At 36.4% G+C, this 17865-nt stretch overlaps 1 protein-coding gene across 1 annotated transcript; it reads left to right on the plus strand.

The window, feature by feature from the left end:
• Nucleotides 1–1586: 1586 nt before the first annotated feature.
• LOC150031572 (callose synthase 9-like) lies at nucleotides 1587–16893 on the plus strand. Its single transcript, XM_090308866.1, has 4 exons — nucleotides 1587–1676; nucleotides 1749–1830; nucleotides 11281–11330; nucleotides 16786–16893. Exons 1-4 carry the CDS (start codon nucleotides 1587–1589, stop codon nucleotides 16891–16893), a joined length of 330 nt encoding a protein of 109 aa, XP_090164992.1.
• Nucleotides 16894–17865: the final 972 nt, after the last annotated feature.

The raw sequence follows: 17865 nt of genomic DNA on the forward strand, positions 1-17865 counted from the left end.
TATATCATCTAACACCCATGTTACCAAGGCCTCCACCACTATCGCATCGCCATCGCCATTGTTCGTTTTTCTGTTGTCAACAAGGTCCAAAACATCGATATGCTCTATTGTCATGCCTAATGGCTTGACAAAGTTCTTTTAGAGGCGAAAATGGTTTAACAAAGGTTAGATGAGATGAAGATGGAGTTGCCGAAGACACATAAACAAGGGAGAAAGAGAGAAGAATGAGGATACTTCATGTTTTGAAGAGCTTCTTGGAGGGGGGAGGTTTAGAGAAAAGAAAAAAACAAGGGAGAAATGTTTTGTAAAGTTTAGATTTTGTGAGTGTTTTTTGGGATAAACCAATCTATCATTGCTACAGTCTTTCTTGGGTCAATTGCAACCCCTTTACGCTCCTAGAAAACCCCAAATATAACTTTTTAGACAAAAAAGTAGTGTTGTTGAAATTTATAGAAATTTCGTTTTAAGTATGAATAATGAAGATGACGTTATCTTGTGGATGTTAGAAAATCATGGCTCTTTTACGGTTAAGTTTTCCTCTCTCAAGCTTGTTATGAAGGAATCTTCCTTGAACAGACAAAGTTTTGATTTTATATGGAAAGACATTTGTCTTAAGAAGGTCCAAGTCTTCTTATAGATATTCTTTTTTGAAAGGCTGAATACTTATTGTAGAATCCAAAGAAACCTGCAGAATTATGCTCTCTCCCCGTATTGGTGTGTTCTTTGTAGAAGAAGTGTGGAGTCTTTGATGCATCTCTAATTTTTTTGCCCCGTTACTACGAGTTCTTAGGGAAGGTTGTTTAGTTTGTTCAACTTGCAATGGTGTTGGGGCAAGTCCTTCTTGTTCTCCAGGACCTACAGTTTATGGATGTTCACCTTGTTCGTTTAGAGCTATTTGCATTTTTATGGATTGTTCAAGAGCATGCATAAACTAACTAACCTTGCTCACGGCATATGCAATATCAAGATATGTATGTGAGTCATGTGACAAATAAATTAATCTTCCAACAAGTCTCTAGTACGTTCCTTGTCCTTTAGTTCTTCAGCTTTTGCTACTTGTAGCTTTAGATTAGGTTCAATACGGGTTCGCAACCCTGCAACTATGTAGCCGGTTTCTTTAAGCAAGTCAAGGACATACTTCCTTTACTCAGCAAAGATAACCTTCTTTGATCTTGCGAATTTCATTTCTAGGAAATATTTTTACGTTCCCATGTCCTTGATTTAAAACTCACATGCAAGAAGTAGTTCTTTGTTGTGAGTTAAGACGTTAAGTTGAAGAGTGGAGTGATCCAAGAAAGGCGCTGGATTGTACTCTCTGATAGCACTTGATCTGAGGGCTTTGTTTAGAATCGAAACAAGTGCTGCAAAGTACAAGATGGTTGGCTTAAATACAAGAGAGAAGTGCAGCCAACAAACTATTTAACAGCCAAGAATCAGCTGAGAGAGAGTAAACTAACTGACAAATTTGTAACTGAATATGGTTTGAATAAGTAATACAAAGACAAAGGTAAATATGCCCCTACATTAAATTCGTCCTTTAACTGCTCAAGTAAATATTATAGAGCAATGAAATTTTGTTTGTGTATATGAGGACATTCCCAATCTCATTTTGCAGATACATGCTTTTGTGGATTATCATTCTGGGTGGAAAATTTGCATTTGCCTATTTTCTTCAGGTTAGTTATGGTATTTATGCAATGATATCTATCTTTAGGCATGGATCTAAAGACTTGATACGTCTCTTGCAGATCAAGCCTCTTGTTGGACCTACAAGGCTTATTGTAAATATGAGAGAGAGAAGATATTTGTGGCATGACTTCGTGTCTAAAAGTGAGTTTTCATTTCATTTCGAGTCGTAGGTCATAGGTTTGTGTTGTGTTTATTTTGATAAAATCACGTTGCTTTGTTATTTAGTGCAAGTATCTTATCTGTTATTGTTTGTGATATTTGCTGTTTGATCTCAAGTCTACATTTTTTTATTTGGTTTCTTTATGTTCTGCAAGGATGCTGCCGTGCTGGCCATCTTTTTGTGTAATGTTATCTTATCTTGTAAAATATCTAGAATTTGTAGGGAATAATATTATTTTCCTGTTGAATATGTATAATTTAGGTCTTCTCATATAGGGTAAAGATCTCTTACAAATATGGAAAGAATAAAGACAATAATTAATAAATATTTGACAATTAACATTTATATATAAATATAGAAATTTCAACACTCCCCATCAAGCTGGTTTGAAGATGTCTTCTATAGTCAGCTTGTCAATCAATCTTTCAAATTGTTGCTTTGAAAGGCCTTTAGTTAGCACATCAATAATTTGATCTGTTATAGGAAGATAAAGAATATATATTGTTCCTGCTTCAATCTTCTCTTTAATAAAATGTTTATCAACCTTGATATTTTGTTCTATCATGTAGAACTGGGTTATGGGCAGTAGAAATGGCGGCTTTATTGTCACAATAAATTTGTATAAACGTAGTCAAAGAAATCTTCAACTTTTCAGTATCCTTTTAATCCATATGCCCTCACAAATTCCATGAGCTAAGGCTTTAAACTCTGCTTTAGCACTATTTCTGGCCACCACATTCTGTTTTTTACTTCTCCTAGTAACCAAATTTCCTCCGACAAATGAACAATAACCAGAGGTAGATCTTTTATTTGTGGCACTTCCTTCGCAATCTGCATCAATGTAGACTTCTATTTGGAAGTGATTATTCCTTTTGAATGGAATACCTTCTCCAGGAGCCCTTTTCAAATACCTCAAAATTTTGTAGGCAACTTCAAAATGAGTTGGTCCAGGAGCATGCATAAATTGACTAACCATGCTCACAACATATGCAATATCAGGGCATGTATGAGACAGATAATATCACAACATATGCAATACCAACAAGTTTCTGATATCGTTCCTTATCTTATATTTCTTCTACTTTCATTACTAGCAACTTTAGATTAGGTTGAATAGGAGTTTCTGCAATCTTGCAATCAAGTAAACTTGTTTCTTCAAGTAAGTTAAGATCATAATTTCTTTGGTCAACAAAGGTCCCCTTCTTTGATCTTGCAAATTCCATTTCTAGGAAATATTTCAACGGTCACAGGTCCTTAATTTGAAACTCACATGCCAATTTTTTCTTCAGATCAGTTAAACTTGCTTTATCATCACCTGGGAGAATAATATCATCTACATAAACTGTTAAAAATAAAGAATAGGGAAGAGAAGAACAACAAGATTACGTGGAAACCCTAGTACAGGGAGAAAAACCACGATATAAAGACTTTTTCTTATTCTTTTTAAATCTGAGACGCTGAATACACAGGCGGTTCCTAAGTTCTATTCTTTTCTAGAGCTCTTATTTCTTCCATAATAGCATACTGCCATCCTGGTTTTTTCATTGCAACACTTATATCATCTGGAACCACCTCAGTGTCCAAACTAGTAGTGAATGCTTTGAACTCGGATGCCAGATTACTATACGTCATGTAACTATGCATAGGGTATTTAGTACATGAGCGAGTACCTTTCCTCAAAGCTATAGGAAGATCAAGCGATGCATCACGTTCTTTCACCTCTCCGGGCTCTTCACCATGATCGATTATCTGTGTATCAGAAACTTTAGTAGTATCTTCCACATCATCATTAGCAAGAATCATTTCATTCTCTGCAGTTTCAATCATTTCATCCTCTGCAGTTTCCCCTTCTGTCACTCTTTCAGCATTACTGCTTCCTTCTCCCTTATCTTGCCTGCCTTCATCAGTCTCCATACATATATCAACATCATTAATTTTAGGAATATATGTACCTGGATCTGATGGCGGGTCCGACTCCTTCACTGGAGCCGACAGTTCTGGTTCAACAGGTGACACTACTTCCTTCCTGAAATTTTTCCTGTAGTAAGTTTTCCAAGGAACTTGATTGGTAGGAAGGACCAGACTATCATGCTCAGAACTAGGGTTAGACAAGGTTTGAATGGACGCTGACTCTTAAAGGAATAGCATAAGATGACTAGTTAGTCTCTTCATTTATTTTCTCCTCCTGAAGATGACTAACAGGAAAAAACAATTGATCCTCGAGAAAGGTGACATCCATGGAGTCATAGTATTTACGAGACGACGGGTGATAGCACTTATATCCACGTTGATGGAGTGGATATCCAACAAAGACACTTTTGAGCATGAGGAGTAAAATTCGTGCGGTTTGGACCATGGGAGTGAACAAAAGCAACACAACCAAAAACCCGAAGAGGAACATCAGAGATTAATCGAGTAGTTGGAAAGGACTCTTTAAATAATTCTAAAGGAGTATGAAGATTAAGAATACGAGAGGGCATCCGATTGATGAGGTGGGTAGTAGTGAGAAATGCATCTCCCCAGAGGTAGGACGGAAGAGTAGCAGATAACATAAGAGACCGGGCTACTTCAACCAGATGCCGATTTTTACGCTCAGCTACTCCATTTTGTTGCGGAGTGTAAGCACACGAACTATGGTGGACAATAACCTTAGAAACAAGAAAATCCCTGAAGGAGGCATTGAAAAATTCTCGCCCATTATCACTCCTTAAAATCCCAATCTTTGTTTTAAACTGAGTTTCGACAGTTGTATAAAACTGTTGGAAAACAGAGGACACTTCAGATTTGCCAGTAAGAAGAAAAACTCAGGTAAGGCAGGTGTGATCATCTATAAAAGTGACAAACCACCGTTTTCCAGTGGAAGTAGTAACTGGTGAGGGACCCCATACATCATTATAAACAAGAGAAAACGGACTCGAGGGTTTGTAAGGCTGAGAACGGAAAGAAACACGATGTTGCTTAGCACGAAATCACAATTAAAAGAAGAAGTATTAACATTGCGAAATAAATGTGGAAATAAATATTTCATATATTGAAAATTCGGATGTCCTAAACGGAAATGCCATAACATAACATCATGTCCAGAAACAGAGAAATTTAAAAACATAAACCCAGTTTGATGATCATTCCTAGAGGAAGCTTCGTCAGAAAGGAAGTATAGTCCCCTATCGTGCCGGGCAGTGCCAATCGTCATCCCCGATTTTAGATCCTGAAAAAAAATGGAATCCGGTGAGAAAATTGCCTTACACTTCAAATCTCTTGTTATTTTACTGACAGATAACAAATTATACGATATTTTAGGCACATGTAAGGTATCACGCAGAATTAAACCATTAAACAGAGAGATATTGCCTTTTCCCGCAACAGGGGCAAAAGACTTGTCTGCAATGCGAATACACTCATTACCAGCACTTGGGTTATATGACATAAATAGCTTTGAGGAACTTGTAAGATGATTTGTGGCCCCTGAATCCACAATCTATGGTTTTTTTACCATTTATACTAATCAGGCCAAAAGAAGGGAAATTACCTGACTGTGCAATCGCACTCACTCCAACTGTACTCAAGTTGTGCTTATTGTCACCAGAAGATTGCTTCTGAGTCTGTTCATCTACTGAGTCACTTACCAGGGCACGACTAGTATTAGATTTGTCATGAGACCGTCGTCAACTCCTATTTGGGGTTTCCTGTGCAATTTCCAACACGGGTCCTTTGTATGCCAGAGCTTCTTACAATGTTCACAAATAGGTGGGGGTTTTTTATCACCATCAGCACTGGACGACTTTGCGACGAAAGCGACTGCGTTAGTAGTATGAATGAGATTATTCATGGCACACGATCGATCCTCTTCCAGCTGTATTTCAGAGCAGACTTCTCTGAGTGAAGGAGTTGAGCGTTGGCCCAATATCCGACTACGAACACCATTAAATTTAGGGTTTAATCCAGCCAAGAACACGTAAACACAATCTGCCTCCTCAATCTTCAAGTATTGGGCCCCATCTTGTGGACAGTTCTAGACAATCTTTCTACACAAGTCCATCTCTTTCCACAGCATTAATAGTTTGTTAAAATAAGAAGTAACATCCATGGACCCTTGCTTGCATTCATGGACCTGTTTGTGGAGCGTATATAGCCGAGAGGCATTCTGTCTTTTAGAGTATAGATCTTGCGCTACCTCCTAGATATCCTTAGTGGTTGCAGCATATAACAGTGGTCTTCCTATCTGGGGTTCCATACTATTCACCAAAACAAAACGTAACAACGAGTCTTCTCCTTTCCAAATTCGTTCTTGTGGATCACCTGGAGCCGGCTTTGGAATTTCTCCCGTCAAGTATCCAAACTTGTGACGCCCTTCCAAGGCCATTCGGATTGATTGGGACCAGGAGAAATAATTTTGGCTATTTAATTTTTTCCCTGCAATAAATCCTGCAGAATTACCCATCGAACCAGATAAGTAGGAAACATTTGGCAGAACAGGTAACGAGTTTACCGGATTTTCTAAATAAACTGGTTAGGGATTTGCACCGAACATTGTATCCAAATCAGAAATCTGTTGTTGCAAGTTAGCCAACCGTTGTCTCGTCTGGGTAATGGCTTGAACTACAAGCGGCTGGGAATGGTGCTGTCACTGTCGGCTAGAAGGATGCCGCCGGCTGGAAGGAGGTCGCCGGTTGGCTGGGTTGTTCAAGAGAGCCGGCTCGTTCTCTGCCCGACGTCACTCCTTGCAGAACCGAAGGGTTTGTCGTGGACGGGTTGGCCGACACAAAACCCATTGGACCGGAGCGGAAGTCGAAGGGTCGGGTTTGTCCATCGCGGATCTGCCATTGTTCAGCCCGGAATGACCCGGTCTGTCAATCGCGGAAGTCGAAGGGCCTGGTTTGCTCCAGATCGAACCGATATGCCTGTTCTTCATGGCCAAGGTGGCCGATTTTGCCCAGATCGTGGTCGACTCTGCCCAGGTTGTAGTTCGTCTGTTCTTCGCGGCCAGCCCCGACCGCAATCGGGAGATTCATTTGCTGGTCGATTCTGCCTAGATCTTGATTCGTCTGTTCTTCGTGGCCAGCCTCGATCGCGCCCGAACGATCCATCTGCTGTTCGTGGGTTTGGCTTGTTTCTGCATGGAGAAGCCCGACCGGCGCAGTCTAATGTGGTGGCTCCCACTGACGGCCACTCTTCGATGACTGCAATTGGACGACAGAAAGTAACTCTGGTAGGGCTGCCTGAAAACACTCCTTTACAGTTGCTCGGATAGCCGTTTTCATGTCAAAACTCGAAGACCCATCAGCAGAAGAAGATTGGGGTTGATTCTCTTCCATAACGGCTAGGGTTTCGTCACATAGCTCTGATACCATGTTAAAAATAAAGAATAGGGAAGAGAAGAACAACAAGATTACGTGGAAATCCTAGTACAGGGAGAAAAACCACGATATAAAGACTTTTTCTTATTTTTTTTAAATCTGATACACTGAATACACAGGGAACCACTGTATAAATAGACAGTAGAAAACCCTAGGGGTCTACACAATTACATATACGCCCCTAGGTTAATAATCCTATTTTCAACATAAACAATAAAAAATTGAGATTTTATTATTCTCTGAGTGTTTATAAAATAATGTATGATCTGTTTGACTTTGAAGAAATCCATAACCGGACACAACTTTTTCAAAACGTTCAAACCAAGTTCTTAGGGATTGTTTAAGGCCATAAAGAAGTTTCTTTAATTTGCAAATTTTACTACAGCCAAACTCCTTTCCAAAACCTGGTGGTAAGTCATAAAGACTTCTTCCTCAAGATCACCATTCAGAAAGGCATTTTTCACGTCAAGTTGGTAAAGAGGTCAATCTAAATTATCTGCAAGAGATAAAAAAAAAACTCTGATAGAGTTTATTTTAGTAACATGAGTAAATGTTTCTTGATAATCAATTTCTTATGTTTGAGTGAATCCTTTAGCTATCAGTCTGACCTCGTATCTATCAACACTACCATTAACATTATATTTTATGGTAAACACCCATTTACAACCCATTGGTTTCTTATTTTTAGGCAACTCTACTATTTCCCAAGTTCCATTTTGTTTTAGAGCATTCATATCCTCTATGACTGCTAATTTCCAATTTGGATCATCTAAAGCCTCATGTATATTCTTTGAAACTAACAAGTCATCTATCCTGGATATGAAAACTCTATGACTATGAGACAATTTTTGATATGACAAAAAATTTGCAACAAGATATTTGGCACAACTTCGAATACCTTTTTTAAGGGCAATGGGAACATCGAGACTAGACACAATTGGCAAAGTACTTTGAATAGTTGAAGGAGTAGAAATGGAAGAAGGATTACCAGTTTCATTCATCAGAGTCTCAGATTGGCTATGTGATGGATCAACTATCTTGTCTTGGTTCCTTTGATTGAATGTTCTTCTAGTATAAAATTTAAATTTAGGAACTTGATAAATATAACTATTTTATAGTATATCTCCCTTTGATTGAGAAGTTTTTTTGCTTGGCATCATGGAACTAGTAACATCTGGTAATTAGGACTGAAAAAGGGAATACAAACATCCTAAAAATTTTCTTCCAAAATTGGTTTCTCCTTCTGAAGAGAATTTTGGGGAAAATAGGGTTGGTTTTTTAAAAAAGATACATCCATAGTTATGAAAAACTTTTTTGTCAGAGGATCAAAACATTTATAACCTTTTTTTACTTGAAGAGTAACCAATGAAAATGCACTTAACAGCCCGATGATCAAGTTTGGACTGAAAGTGATTAGGCATGTGAACATAAGTAGTACACCCAAAAACTTTAAGTGTATATGCGGGATGTTGGAAAAACAGTTTTATGGCAGTCCATAGTGGTTTAAATTCAAGATCTTACTAGGCATTCTATTTATTAGCTACGTAGCTGTGAGAATTGCTTCCCCCGATAGATATTTTGGAATATGCATGGAAAACATTATAGCACGTGCCACTTCAAGTAAATGTCTATTTTTTCTTTCAACAAATCCCATTTTGTTGAGGAGTATCCCAACATATAGACTGATGAATAATTCTTTTTTGTTTCAAGAATTCACTAAAAAACCATTAAAGTACTCGGTTTCATTATCAGAGTGTAAAATGCAACTTTGGTTTGAAATTGAGTTTCAATCGTTTTGTAAAAATATTTTAAAATATCTTTCACCTTAATTTTTTTCTCCAGACCCAAGATAAATAATGTGGGATCCTCAACATGTCCCCTCAAAATGTTGATGGATGGCCTTGCCAAGTTAGGTTCTATTAGAGAAGCAAAGGCCTCCCCACCCACCCCCCTCCCCGAGGTGAAAAGCTGCAACATTGGAGAACACTTTGGTAGGTTGTGATGTTAGTCTTCTCACCTTGTGATCCTTTTAGGCTACAACCTTTGGTATGTCTGCTTTTAGCCTTTTAGGATCCTTCAGGAGAAAAGATTCGAAGGCTACTTGGAGCTTGTAAAAAGGCTTCTTTCTCGAATAGAGGACCTAGTTTGCTTTCTTTCATGGTGTGTTTACCACGTATTAGGGAGTGTTGTCTTTTATGATAGATAAGGTTTTGCTCCACTTTTCTTCTGAGTGAAGGGAAGCATTCTTTGAAGGGTCTTTTTATGTGTGTGAATCATTTGTGGTATTTGGTTTGAGAAGAATAATAGAGATTTTAGGGGTGGAGATGACTTAGGAGAAGGTTTGGTCCTAGGTAGGTTACACGCCTTGCTATGGGCTATTGTGTCTATGGACTTTTGTAGTTATTTAGGGGGTGTTTGGGACCCCAAGTTGAATTGGGTAGAGTGGACTATTATAATCCACTCAGTGTTTGAGCCTCCTATTATTATAGTTGAAGCCAATGAGTATTGTAACCCACAATTAGCTACAATAAAGACTATTCGAAACCCTCTTTAGCTATAGTGAACACTAGTTGGAAATCCTCTTTAACTACAATGAACACATAATGTGTTTTTTCCCCCAGATGGTGCCTTGTTTAATTCTTGTTTGGTTTTTCTATGTTCAAGTACTTAGAAATACATTCAAATAGTTTTGATTGGTCTTTGTATTCTCATTTAAATATAAAATAATAGAGAACCAATATATTACAAAATAATGTTTTCTTAAATTAAAGTATGAAAAAGGATTGTTTTCAAATATAGAAAAATGAACCAAAATATTTTTAAATATAGCAAAATATCATTGGGTACCACTGATATACACTGATAGACTGCTATCATCCATCACTGATAGACATTGATAGACGCTGATAGACTGTAACATTTTATTATGTTTGAAAATATTTTCAACAGTTTAACATTTAAAACAATTCCCCTAAAAAAAAATGTAATTGCAAAAAATGAATAAATAAATAAAAGAAGCTTCAACCTTGACTTTTTTTTTTCAGCTTTAGTATAGTCATAAAAAATGAAGTATAAAAAAATGTAATCAAATTTCTTTCTTAAATTAAATTATAGAAAGATGTAATTGCATCAAAAATTGAAAACGTTTCAACTTTGATTTATTTATTATTATTATTATTATTGTAGTTTTAGTATAGTTATAAATAATGAAACATAAAAAATGTAATAAAAATTCTTTCTTAAAATAAAGTACAAAAAATAGTGCGGTTTTCAAATGTAGAAAAATGAATCAAAATATTTACAAAATATAGCAAAATTTAAAAACTATTAATGATAGATGTTGATAGATACTGATAGACTTCTATTAGTAGTTATCAATCAATTTTAAAATTTTTCTATATCTTGTAAATATTTTCAACAGTTTTATTATTTGAAATAATTTCTGAAAAATATAATTACAAAAAAATTGAAAAATAGTAGAAAAAGCCTAAACACTAACTAGAATAACCTGCAACCCGAACACACAAATTAACATAACCCAGACTATTTTACTCAGCACCCCAAACACAAACTATTATACTTCACAAACTATTATAACCCATAGACTATAATAATCACTGACGATAATAACCAACCTAGCGCCCCCAAGCAACCTCTTAATATTCTTTTAGATTATAGTTCCTTCTTTGTTAATTTGGATCCTTTTTTATTTTTCTTTTTATATAGATGGTTTCCCAATCTCCTTTGTATTCTTCATTTTTATCCTAATGAAAGTTTGGTTTCTCAATAAAAGAATTAAAAGAAAACTTTTTTGGTTCCTGACATGGATCTCATCAATAAATATGAACTTTGATCCATTATCCTTGCATCCTCTGTCATTTGTATTTATAACGGGATATCCTAAGGGAAGTCCTTGATATATCTTACGTCTTCAATCTCTTATTTTTTCTCTTTATAAGGAAAAGCCTTTACAGAATCTACAAAAATTTATTCATTACAATCATCTTTTACACTGTTTCGAATGTTATTCCCTTTCTTTTGTCTGACTTCTCATATCTTATATCCTATTTGCAGATAGTCCTAATGCTTTGACTATTCTTAGCTTATGGGTCCCCGTGGTTGCTGTAAGTTTAAATTTGCATACATCAATATTGCCCATGTACTGATATATTTGGTAGAACTGTCATTTCCCTTTTCAATTTGATTAGCCTACGAATTGTTCAATTATCATTTTTTTGTAAAATGTTGAATGCTTAGAATCATGATTGTCTGATTTACATAATTGGTATGATTTTAAAATAAAATAGATAAACTTGCTTTAATTAAGATGAGCAAGAGCAAGCCACACAAGAAGTTAGGTTAAGTCAAAAGATGGTTGATCGAGTCATCAGATGTAACAACTCAACTTGCTAAGATCTCTATCCAGAGTCATTAAGAAATAAAGGGAAAAGACCACCATAAATAACTTAATGAAAAAAATCAAATAATTTTGTTTCGAGATCCCTGCTAAAACAATAAACCAAAGCATTCAAAAGAGAAAACAAGCTGTACTTCTAGGAAGAAAACTCTAAAAGAGCACTGAAAAAAAAAATCGAAGTCTAAAGAATGGCATAAGTGGAACATACATCTCTCATCCTATGGCACTATCAATGGATCACCTCGTCACATGCCCTTTACGTTCTGATTATTACCCGGAAAATTTTAAAAGAAAAGGTCGAGTATTTTGATATCATTAATCAATGAGTTGATAAAAATCATTTTGTTACATCGTTGACAATGAGCTGATGTAATAATAAAAATCATCTTGTTACATTGTTGTCAATCAGCTGATGTAAATCAATTATTATAAACAGATAGAAGTTGTTCTCAATATTTTTGGAGAGAATAATGATCTTATTCATTAATCAGGCTGAAGATACATATATATATATATAGGCAACTAAGAAACCCTAATCTAGGAGATGTAAAATTACAATAAAGGACAACTAATCATAATTACAATATAAATACATATTGTAACACTCTCCCTCAAACTGGAGCAAATATGTCAATCATGCCCAGCTTGTTGCATAGATAACTTATTCTTGCTCCATTTACTGCTTTAGGATATTTCCCAATTATTCTCCTGTCTTCACATTTCCTATAGATATCAACCCTTGTATTTTCTCATGAATAAAATAACAATCCACTTCAAAATATTTAGTTCGTTCATGAAATATTGGGTCAGATGCAATGTGGAGAGCAGCTTGATTATCAAACCATAGTTTAGCTGGCACATTAACACTGAAGCCCACCTCAGATAAAAGTTGATGTATTTACACTATTTCTCACATAGATTGTGCCATAGCTCTATATTTTGACTCAACACTTGAACGTGAAACTACGTTCTGTTTCTTACTTTTCCACGACACCAAGTTTCCTCCTACAAAAATACAATATCCAAAGGTCGATCGCTATCTTCTTAAGATCTAGCCCAATCAGCATCTGAAAAACATTCAACCCTTGTATGACCATGATCTTTATATAAGATCCCACGTCCAGGTGCATCTTTTAGATAACATAAGATTTGTTCAACTGCAACCCAATGATCCATAGTCGGGGAAGACATAAACTGACTCACAATACTTATAGAATAAGCAATGTTAGGTCGTATCACTGTTAAATAGTTCAACTTTCCAACTAATGTTCTATATATCTCGAGATATTTAAACAATTTTCCTTCCTTAGCAAGTTGCAAATTTGGTATCATTGGAGTGCTCGACTAAATTTATCAAACCATTCATGAGGACTTTGTCTCGATCCACACAAAGATTTTCGAAGGCGACACACCTTATCATTCTCCCCCTGAGCAACAAACCTAGGTGGTTGCTCCATATAAACTTCCTCTTGAAGATCACCATGAAGAAAAGCATTCTTAATATCAAGTTGATGCAAAGGTCAATTGTGAGTAGCAGCCATCGATATAAATAGTTGAATGTAAGTTAATTTGGCAACAAGAGAAAATGTATCAGAATAATCAATCCCATAGATTTGGGCATAAGCTTTGGCAACAAGACGAGCTTTCAATCGAGCCATTGTTCCATCGGGATTGACCTTTATAGCAAACACCCATTTACACCCAATGGCCTTCTTTCCAGCCGGATGCGAAACGAGATCCCAAGTACCATTATCATCCAAAGCAGTCATATCCTCAATCATTACACTACGCCACTCGGGATGAGATAAAGCTTCATGAATAGAGTTAGGGATAGAGGTGGAATCAAGAGATGTAATAAAAGAATAAGTGGGATGAGACAACTGGTTATATGAAACAAACGAAGAAATAGGGTAAGTAAAAGTGCATTTACCTTTTTGAAAGGCAATGGGAAGATCATCACTTGGTCCTGGGTAAAATGTCGAAGAAGGCAGTGATGGAGGACATGGGTTTGAAAGTGGCTGTGGAGGACGCCTGAAGTAGAATAACCGGAGGTTCGGAAGGAAGAGACACAGAGGAAGGTGGAGGAGAGGATGATGTAGAAGAGGTAATCTCATAGATAAAAAGATCATCATCCTCCCTCTGACACAGACTTGATGGTGATGGACTAAAGGGCATATCTTCGAAAAATGTAACATCAGGAGATATGAGATGCCTGTTTAGAGTAGGATAATAACAACGATACCCCTTTTGAATGCTCGAATTGCCTAAGAAAATGCATTTCAAAGATTTCGGATCTAATTTGGTATGATCTGGACGAGTATCCCGAACAAAACAAATACAGCCAAAGATCTTAGGGGCAATAGGAAACAAAGATTTCGTAGGAAAAAGAGTACGATAAGGAATCTCTCCATTGAGGACAGAGGAAGACATTCTATCAATCAAGAAGCAAGCAGTGGACACAGCATCAACCCAAAATTGCTTTGGAACATGCATTTGAAAGGATAAGGCGTAGGCTATTTCAAGGAGGTATCTGTTCTTTCTTTTAGCAACTCCATTTTGATATGGAGTGTCTGTGGAAGAGGACTGAGAATGATGCCATGACCACATAAGTAAGATCCAAGTGCATGAGTGAAATATTCACCAGTATTATCAGTTCGCAAGGTTTTGATAGAGACATTAAATTGATTTTGAATCTCAACATGAAAAGCACAAAAATGAGACAATAACTCTAAACAATTTTTCATTAAATCTAATCAAGTAACACAAGAATAATCAACAACAAAAGTAACAAAGTAATGAAAACTTGTTTAGGACATGACTGGACAAGGACCCCAAATATCAGAATGGACTAACTCAAAAGGAGCACTTACTCGTTTATGAACTCTAGGACTAGAACTAAGACGATGAAATTGAGAAAACTGACACGAATCACAATTCAAAGACGACAAGGAACAAAATTTTGGATAAAGTTTCTTCAACACGAACAACAATGGATCACCCAAGTGACAATGGACTTCAAATGGGGATGTAACTCCAGAGCAAGCCACAACTTTCGGTATTTGATGGTAAAAAATGTAAAGGCCCTCTGACTCAGGCACTTTACCAATAATCTTCTTCGTCATACGATCCTGAAACAAGCAATAACCAGGTAAAAACGGGACAAAACAATTAAGGTCACTAGTAAGCTAGCTAATAGAAATTAAATTAAAAGAAAATTGAGGCAAATGTAATACAGAGGACAAAGAAAGTGATGGAGTGAGAGAAATGGTGCCGGATCTAAGAACAAAAGAGGTTGATCCATTTGCCAAAGTGACAGATGGAGATGAGATAGGGGACAAAGGCGTAGAAAATAAGTTAGAATTACTTGTCATATGAGCGGTGGCACCCGAGTCTATGACCCATTTGGTAGATGATGTAAGAAGACATTTCGAATTACTTGTCTCGGCAATGGTGGCAATAGGATTCGATGACGAAGATGCTTGCAAGAATTCCTGGAACACTTGAAATTGAGCAAAGTTGTCAGCAGAGATGGTAACAGACTTCTCAGCCATATCATTAGTGGAAGTTATTTAAGCATGTTGAGATTGTTGAGTCTTATACAACTACTTTCAACAATCACGTTTCAGATGTCCTGGCTTACGTCAATAATGACAGATGATCTCTTGGGAATTTGATTTTCGATTTTCATAACTAGGCTTCTGAAAATTGTTAGTCGTCCTTGAAGTACCCCGGGAGTTATTATTATTCTTAGCATTGTTAGGTTGAGAAACAAACGAATCGGATTGAGAACTCTCAATATGAAGAACACGATTGAAGGCTTCCTCTAATGACGAAATTTCAGAATCAGAAAGAATCTGTGTTTTAGCCATTCCAAACTCAGATAAAAGTCCATTAAAAAATATCAGAACATCCATCTTTTCTCGCTAAGCTTGTTGAACTTTGACATCGGGGCTAAACGGTAATAGTAAAGCAAGTTCTATAGCTGTCTTCTCAAGTCTCATAAAGTAACTTATAATAGATTCTACTTTCTGTTCAGCTCGAAAGAATTGCATACAGACATCAAACATTCGATGTACGTGTTCTTTTCTAGAGAATAGAAATTCTAAGAGTTCTAAGAGTTCCTTCACAAAATCACAATGATCTACCAAACCAATAACCTCACTTTCAATAGAATTCTTTATCTGAAGATAAAGTCGAGCATCATCGCAAAGTCAAGCCTTTTTCTTATCATCTTTTGGTGGCTCCTTAGTCACATGGTCATCCATATCTGTGCTAAGCAAATAAATTAAACCGTCCGACGCTATTCATAGTAATTAGATCCATTTAATTTATGTTCAATTATTTTCGATGCTAGGGGAATTACATTAAATACTACTATATGCTTCACTTCATCCCTTATGGCTTAACAAACAATTTGTAGATCTCACGAGTGGAAAGAGAAAATAAGAATAGAAATTAAAGATGAACCAAAGAGCAAAACAGCTCCAAATTGAAACAAAACAGCAACGAACCCCAAGCACAAAAAGGGTATTTTTTTCAAATAACTCACAACCAAGTAGATTTCAATAAAACCAAATGCAGGAACAATCAGAAAATATGAACCGAGAACCCAACTGACGGAATGTGGAACGGTGGGCCCATGCGTTGGCGCATGGCAACGGATGAAACTCTTGGTGGCGGCACGTGAACCTCACGTGTGGCCTTTCCCGGCGATTGACGATTGCAGACTGGAACGGACGGTGATGGCGCTTCTCCTGGGATGGGAGGTGTAGACAAACGACCACTCAAACTTGATGACTCAACTCAAACCCTAACCTTGTGAGAAGCGTCAACTCTAACATATCCTAAACCGCTATGATACCATGTTCACAATACTTTTAGAGAGAATAATGATCTTATTCATTAATTAGGCTGAAGATACATACATACACACACACATATATAGGCAACTAAGAAACCCTAATCTAGGAGATGTAAAATTACAATATAAATACATGTTATAACAGAAGTTACCTTGTTGTGATCCTTTTCTTGAATATCATATGCTTGAAATTAGCAGTACATAGCTATCGTTGGGTTGGGGGAATTCAAATTTGTATATATTTTTTTTTGTCTGTAATGGGTGTGCTGTTTACTTATCTCGATTTAATTTATGGTTGTAGATTTACATCTTGGACGTTCATGTTTTCTATACTGTTATAATGGCCATTTGGAGTTCCTTAATTGGGGAAAGAGACCGTCTTGGAGAGGTACTGGTCAATTCTTATTGATTTCTTGTATTTCCTCCTTTATATGAAATGAATTAGGAAAATAGTCATGTTTCACCTTGCACTTGACTATGTGGATCAATTTTAGTTCTAAAGTTTTATTTGGTCAAATTGAATTGTAAATTTGATTATAAATTATTAAATTAATACTTTGTAAACCCATTAAATAATTAAACAAAGACATCAAATAAATTACATAAATGCTTGCAAACAAAACTTTTCAAATCTAGCTGGAATACCATAATGTTAAAAAAAATCCAAATGCAACCATAATGGATCACACATGAATCCAAATCGAATCATAATTGACTATAAGTAAAAGGGAAAAAAAAAACTTTCGGCGATGTGAATCTCTCTGTTCGCTCTCCTCCTAACCCTTCCATAAAGCCTTATAAAGACATTTGTCCGAAGGGGATGAAGGGGAGAGATGAGTAGTAAGGGATTTTACTGAAAAATTGCCATATGCTTCTAGGGGCCATGTTCTCGTATCAGAATTTTTCAAAATTCTTACCTAAAATTAGAGTTAGCAAATCCTGAAACTCTATTTCTCGTCGTCTTTAAGCAATCGACGAAAGACAATAGACCAAGAAGCCAGCATATGATCCCAATGAGATGGTATGGATCCCTTTTTTTTTTTTGAAAATGAAACAACCTTTATTAATCAATATAATTAGTACAAGAGATGAGTACTTTGATAATAAAGGAAAATACAAGGAAATCAATCAGGAAACCAAAGGATCAGTAGGTGCACCCCGGCATCTCAACTAGGTTGACACCCCCATAGCACCCTCATCATATCCAACAATTTGAGAATGCCAACAAAGGCTAAAATAAGAGTAGTCTAATGAAGCAATACAATTTGAATGTTGCAACCGAACAAAATATAGAACTAGGCTATAGAAATCTAAATTACATCAAGAAGCTAAGACAAATAAGAGTACTAAAGAAAGCGAAGCTGCTGTCTCTATTTCTGAT

Source organism: Benincasa hispida, unplaced genomic scaffold (assembly GCF_027475165.1).
Source record: "Benincasa hispida cultivar pf3 unplaced genomic scaffold, pf3_genome.v1.1 HicScf1123, whole genome shotgun sequence".
NCBI lineage: Eukaryota > Viridiplantae > Streptophyta > Magnoliopsida > Cucurbitales > Cucurbitaceae > Benincasa > Benincasa hispida.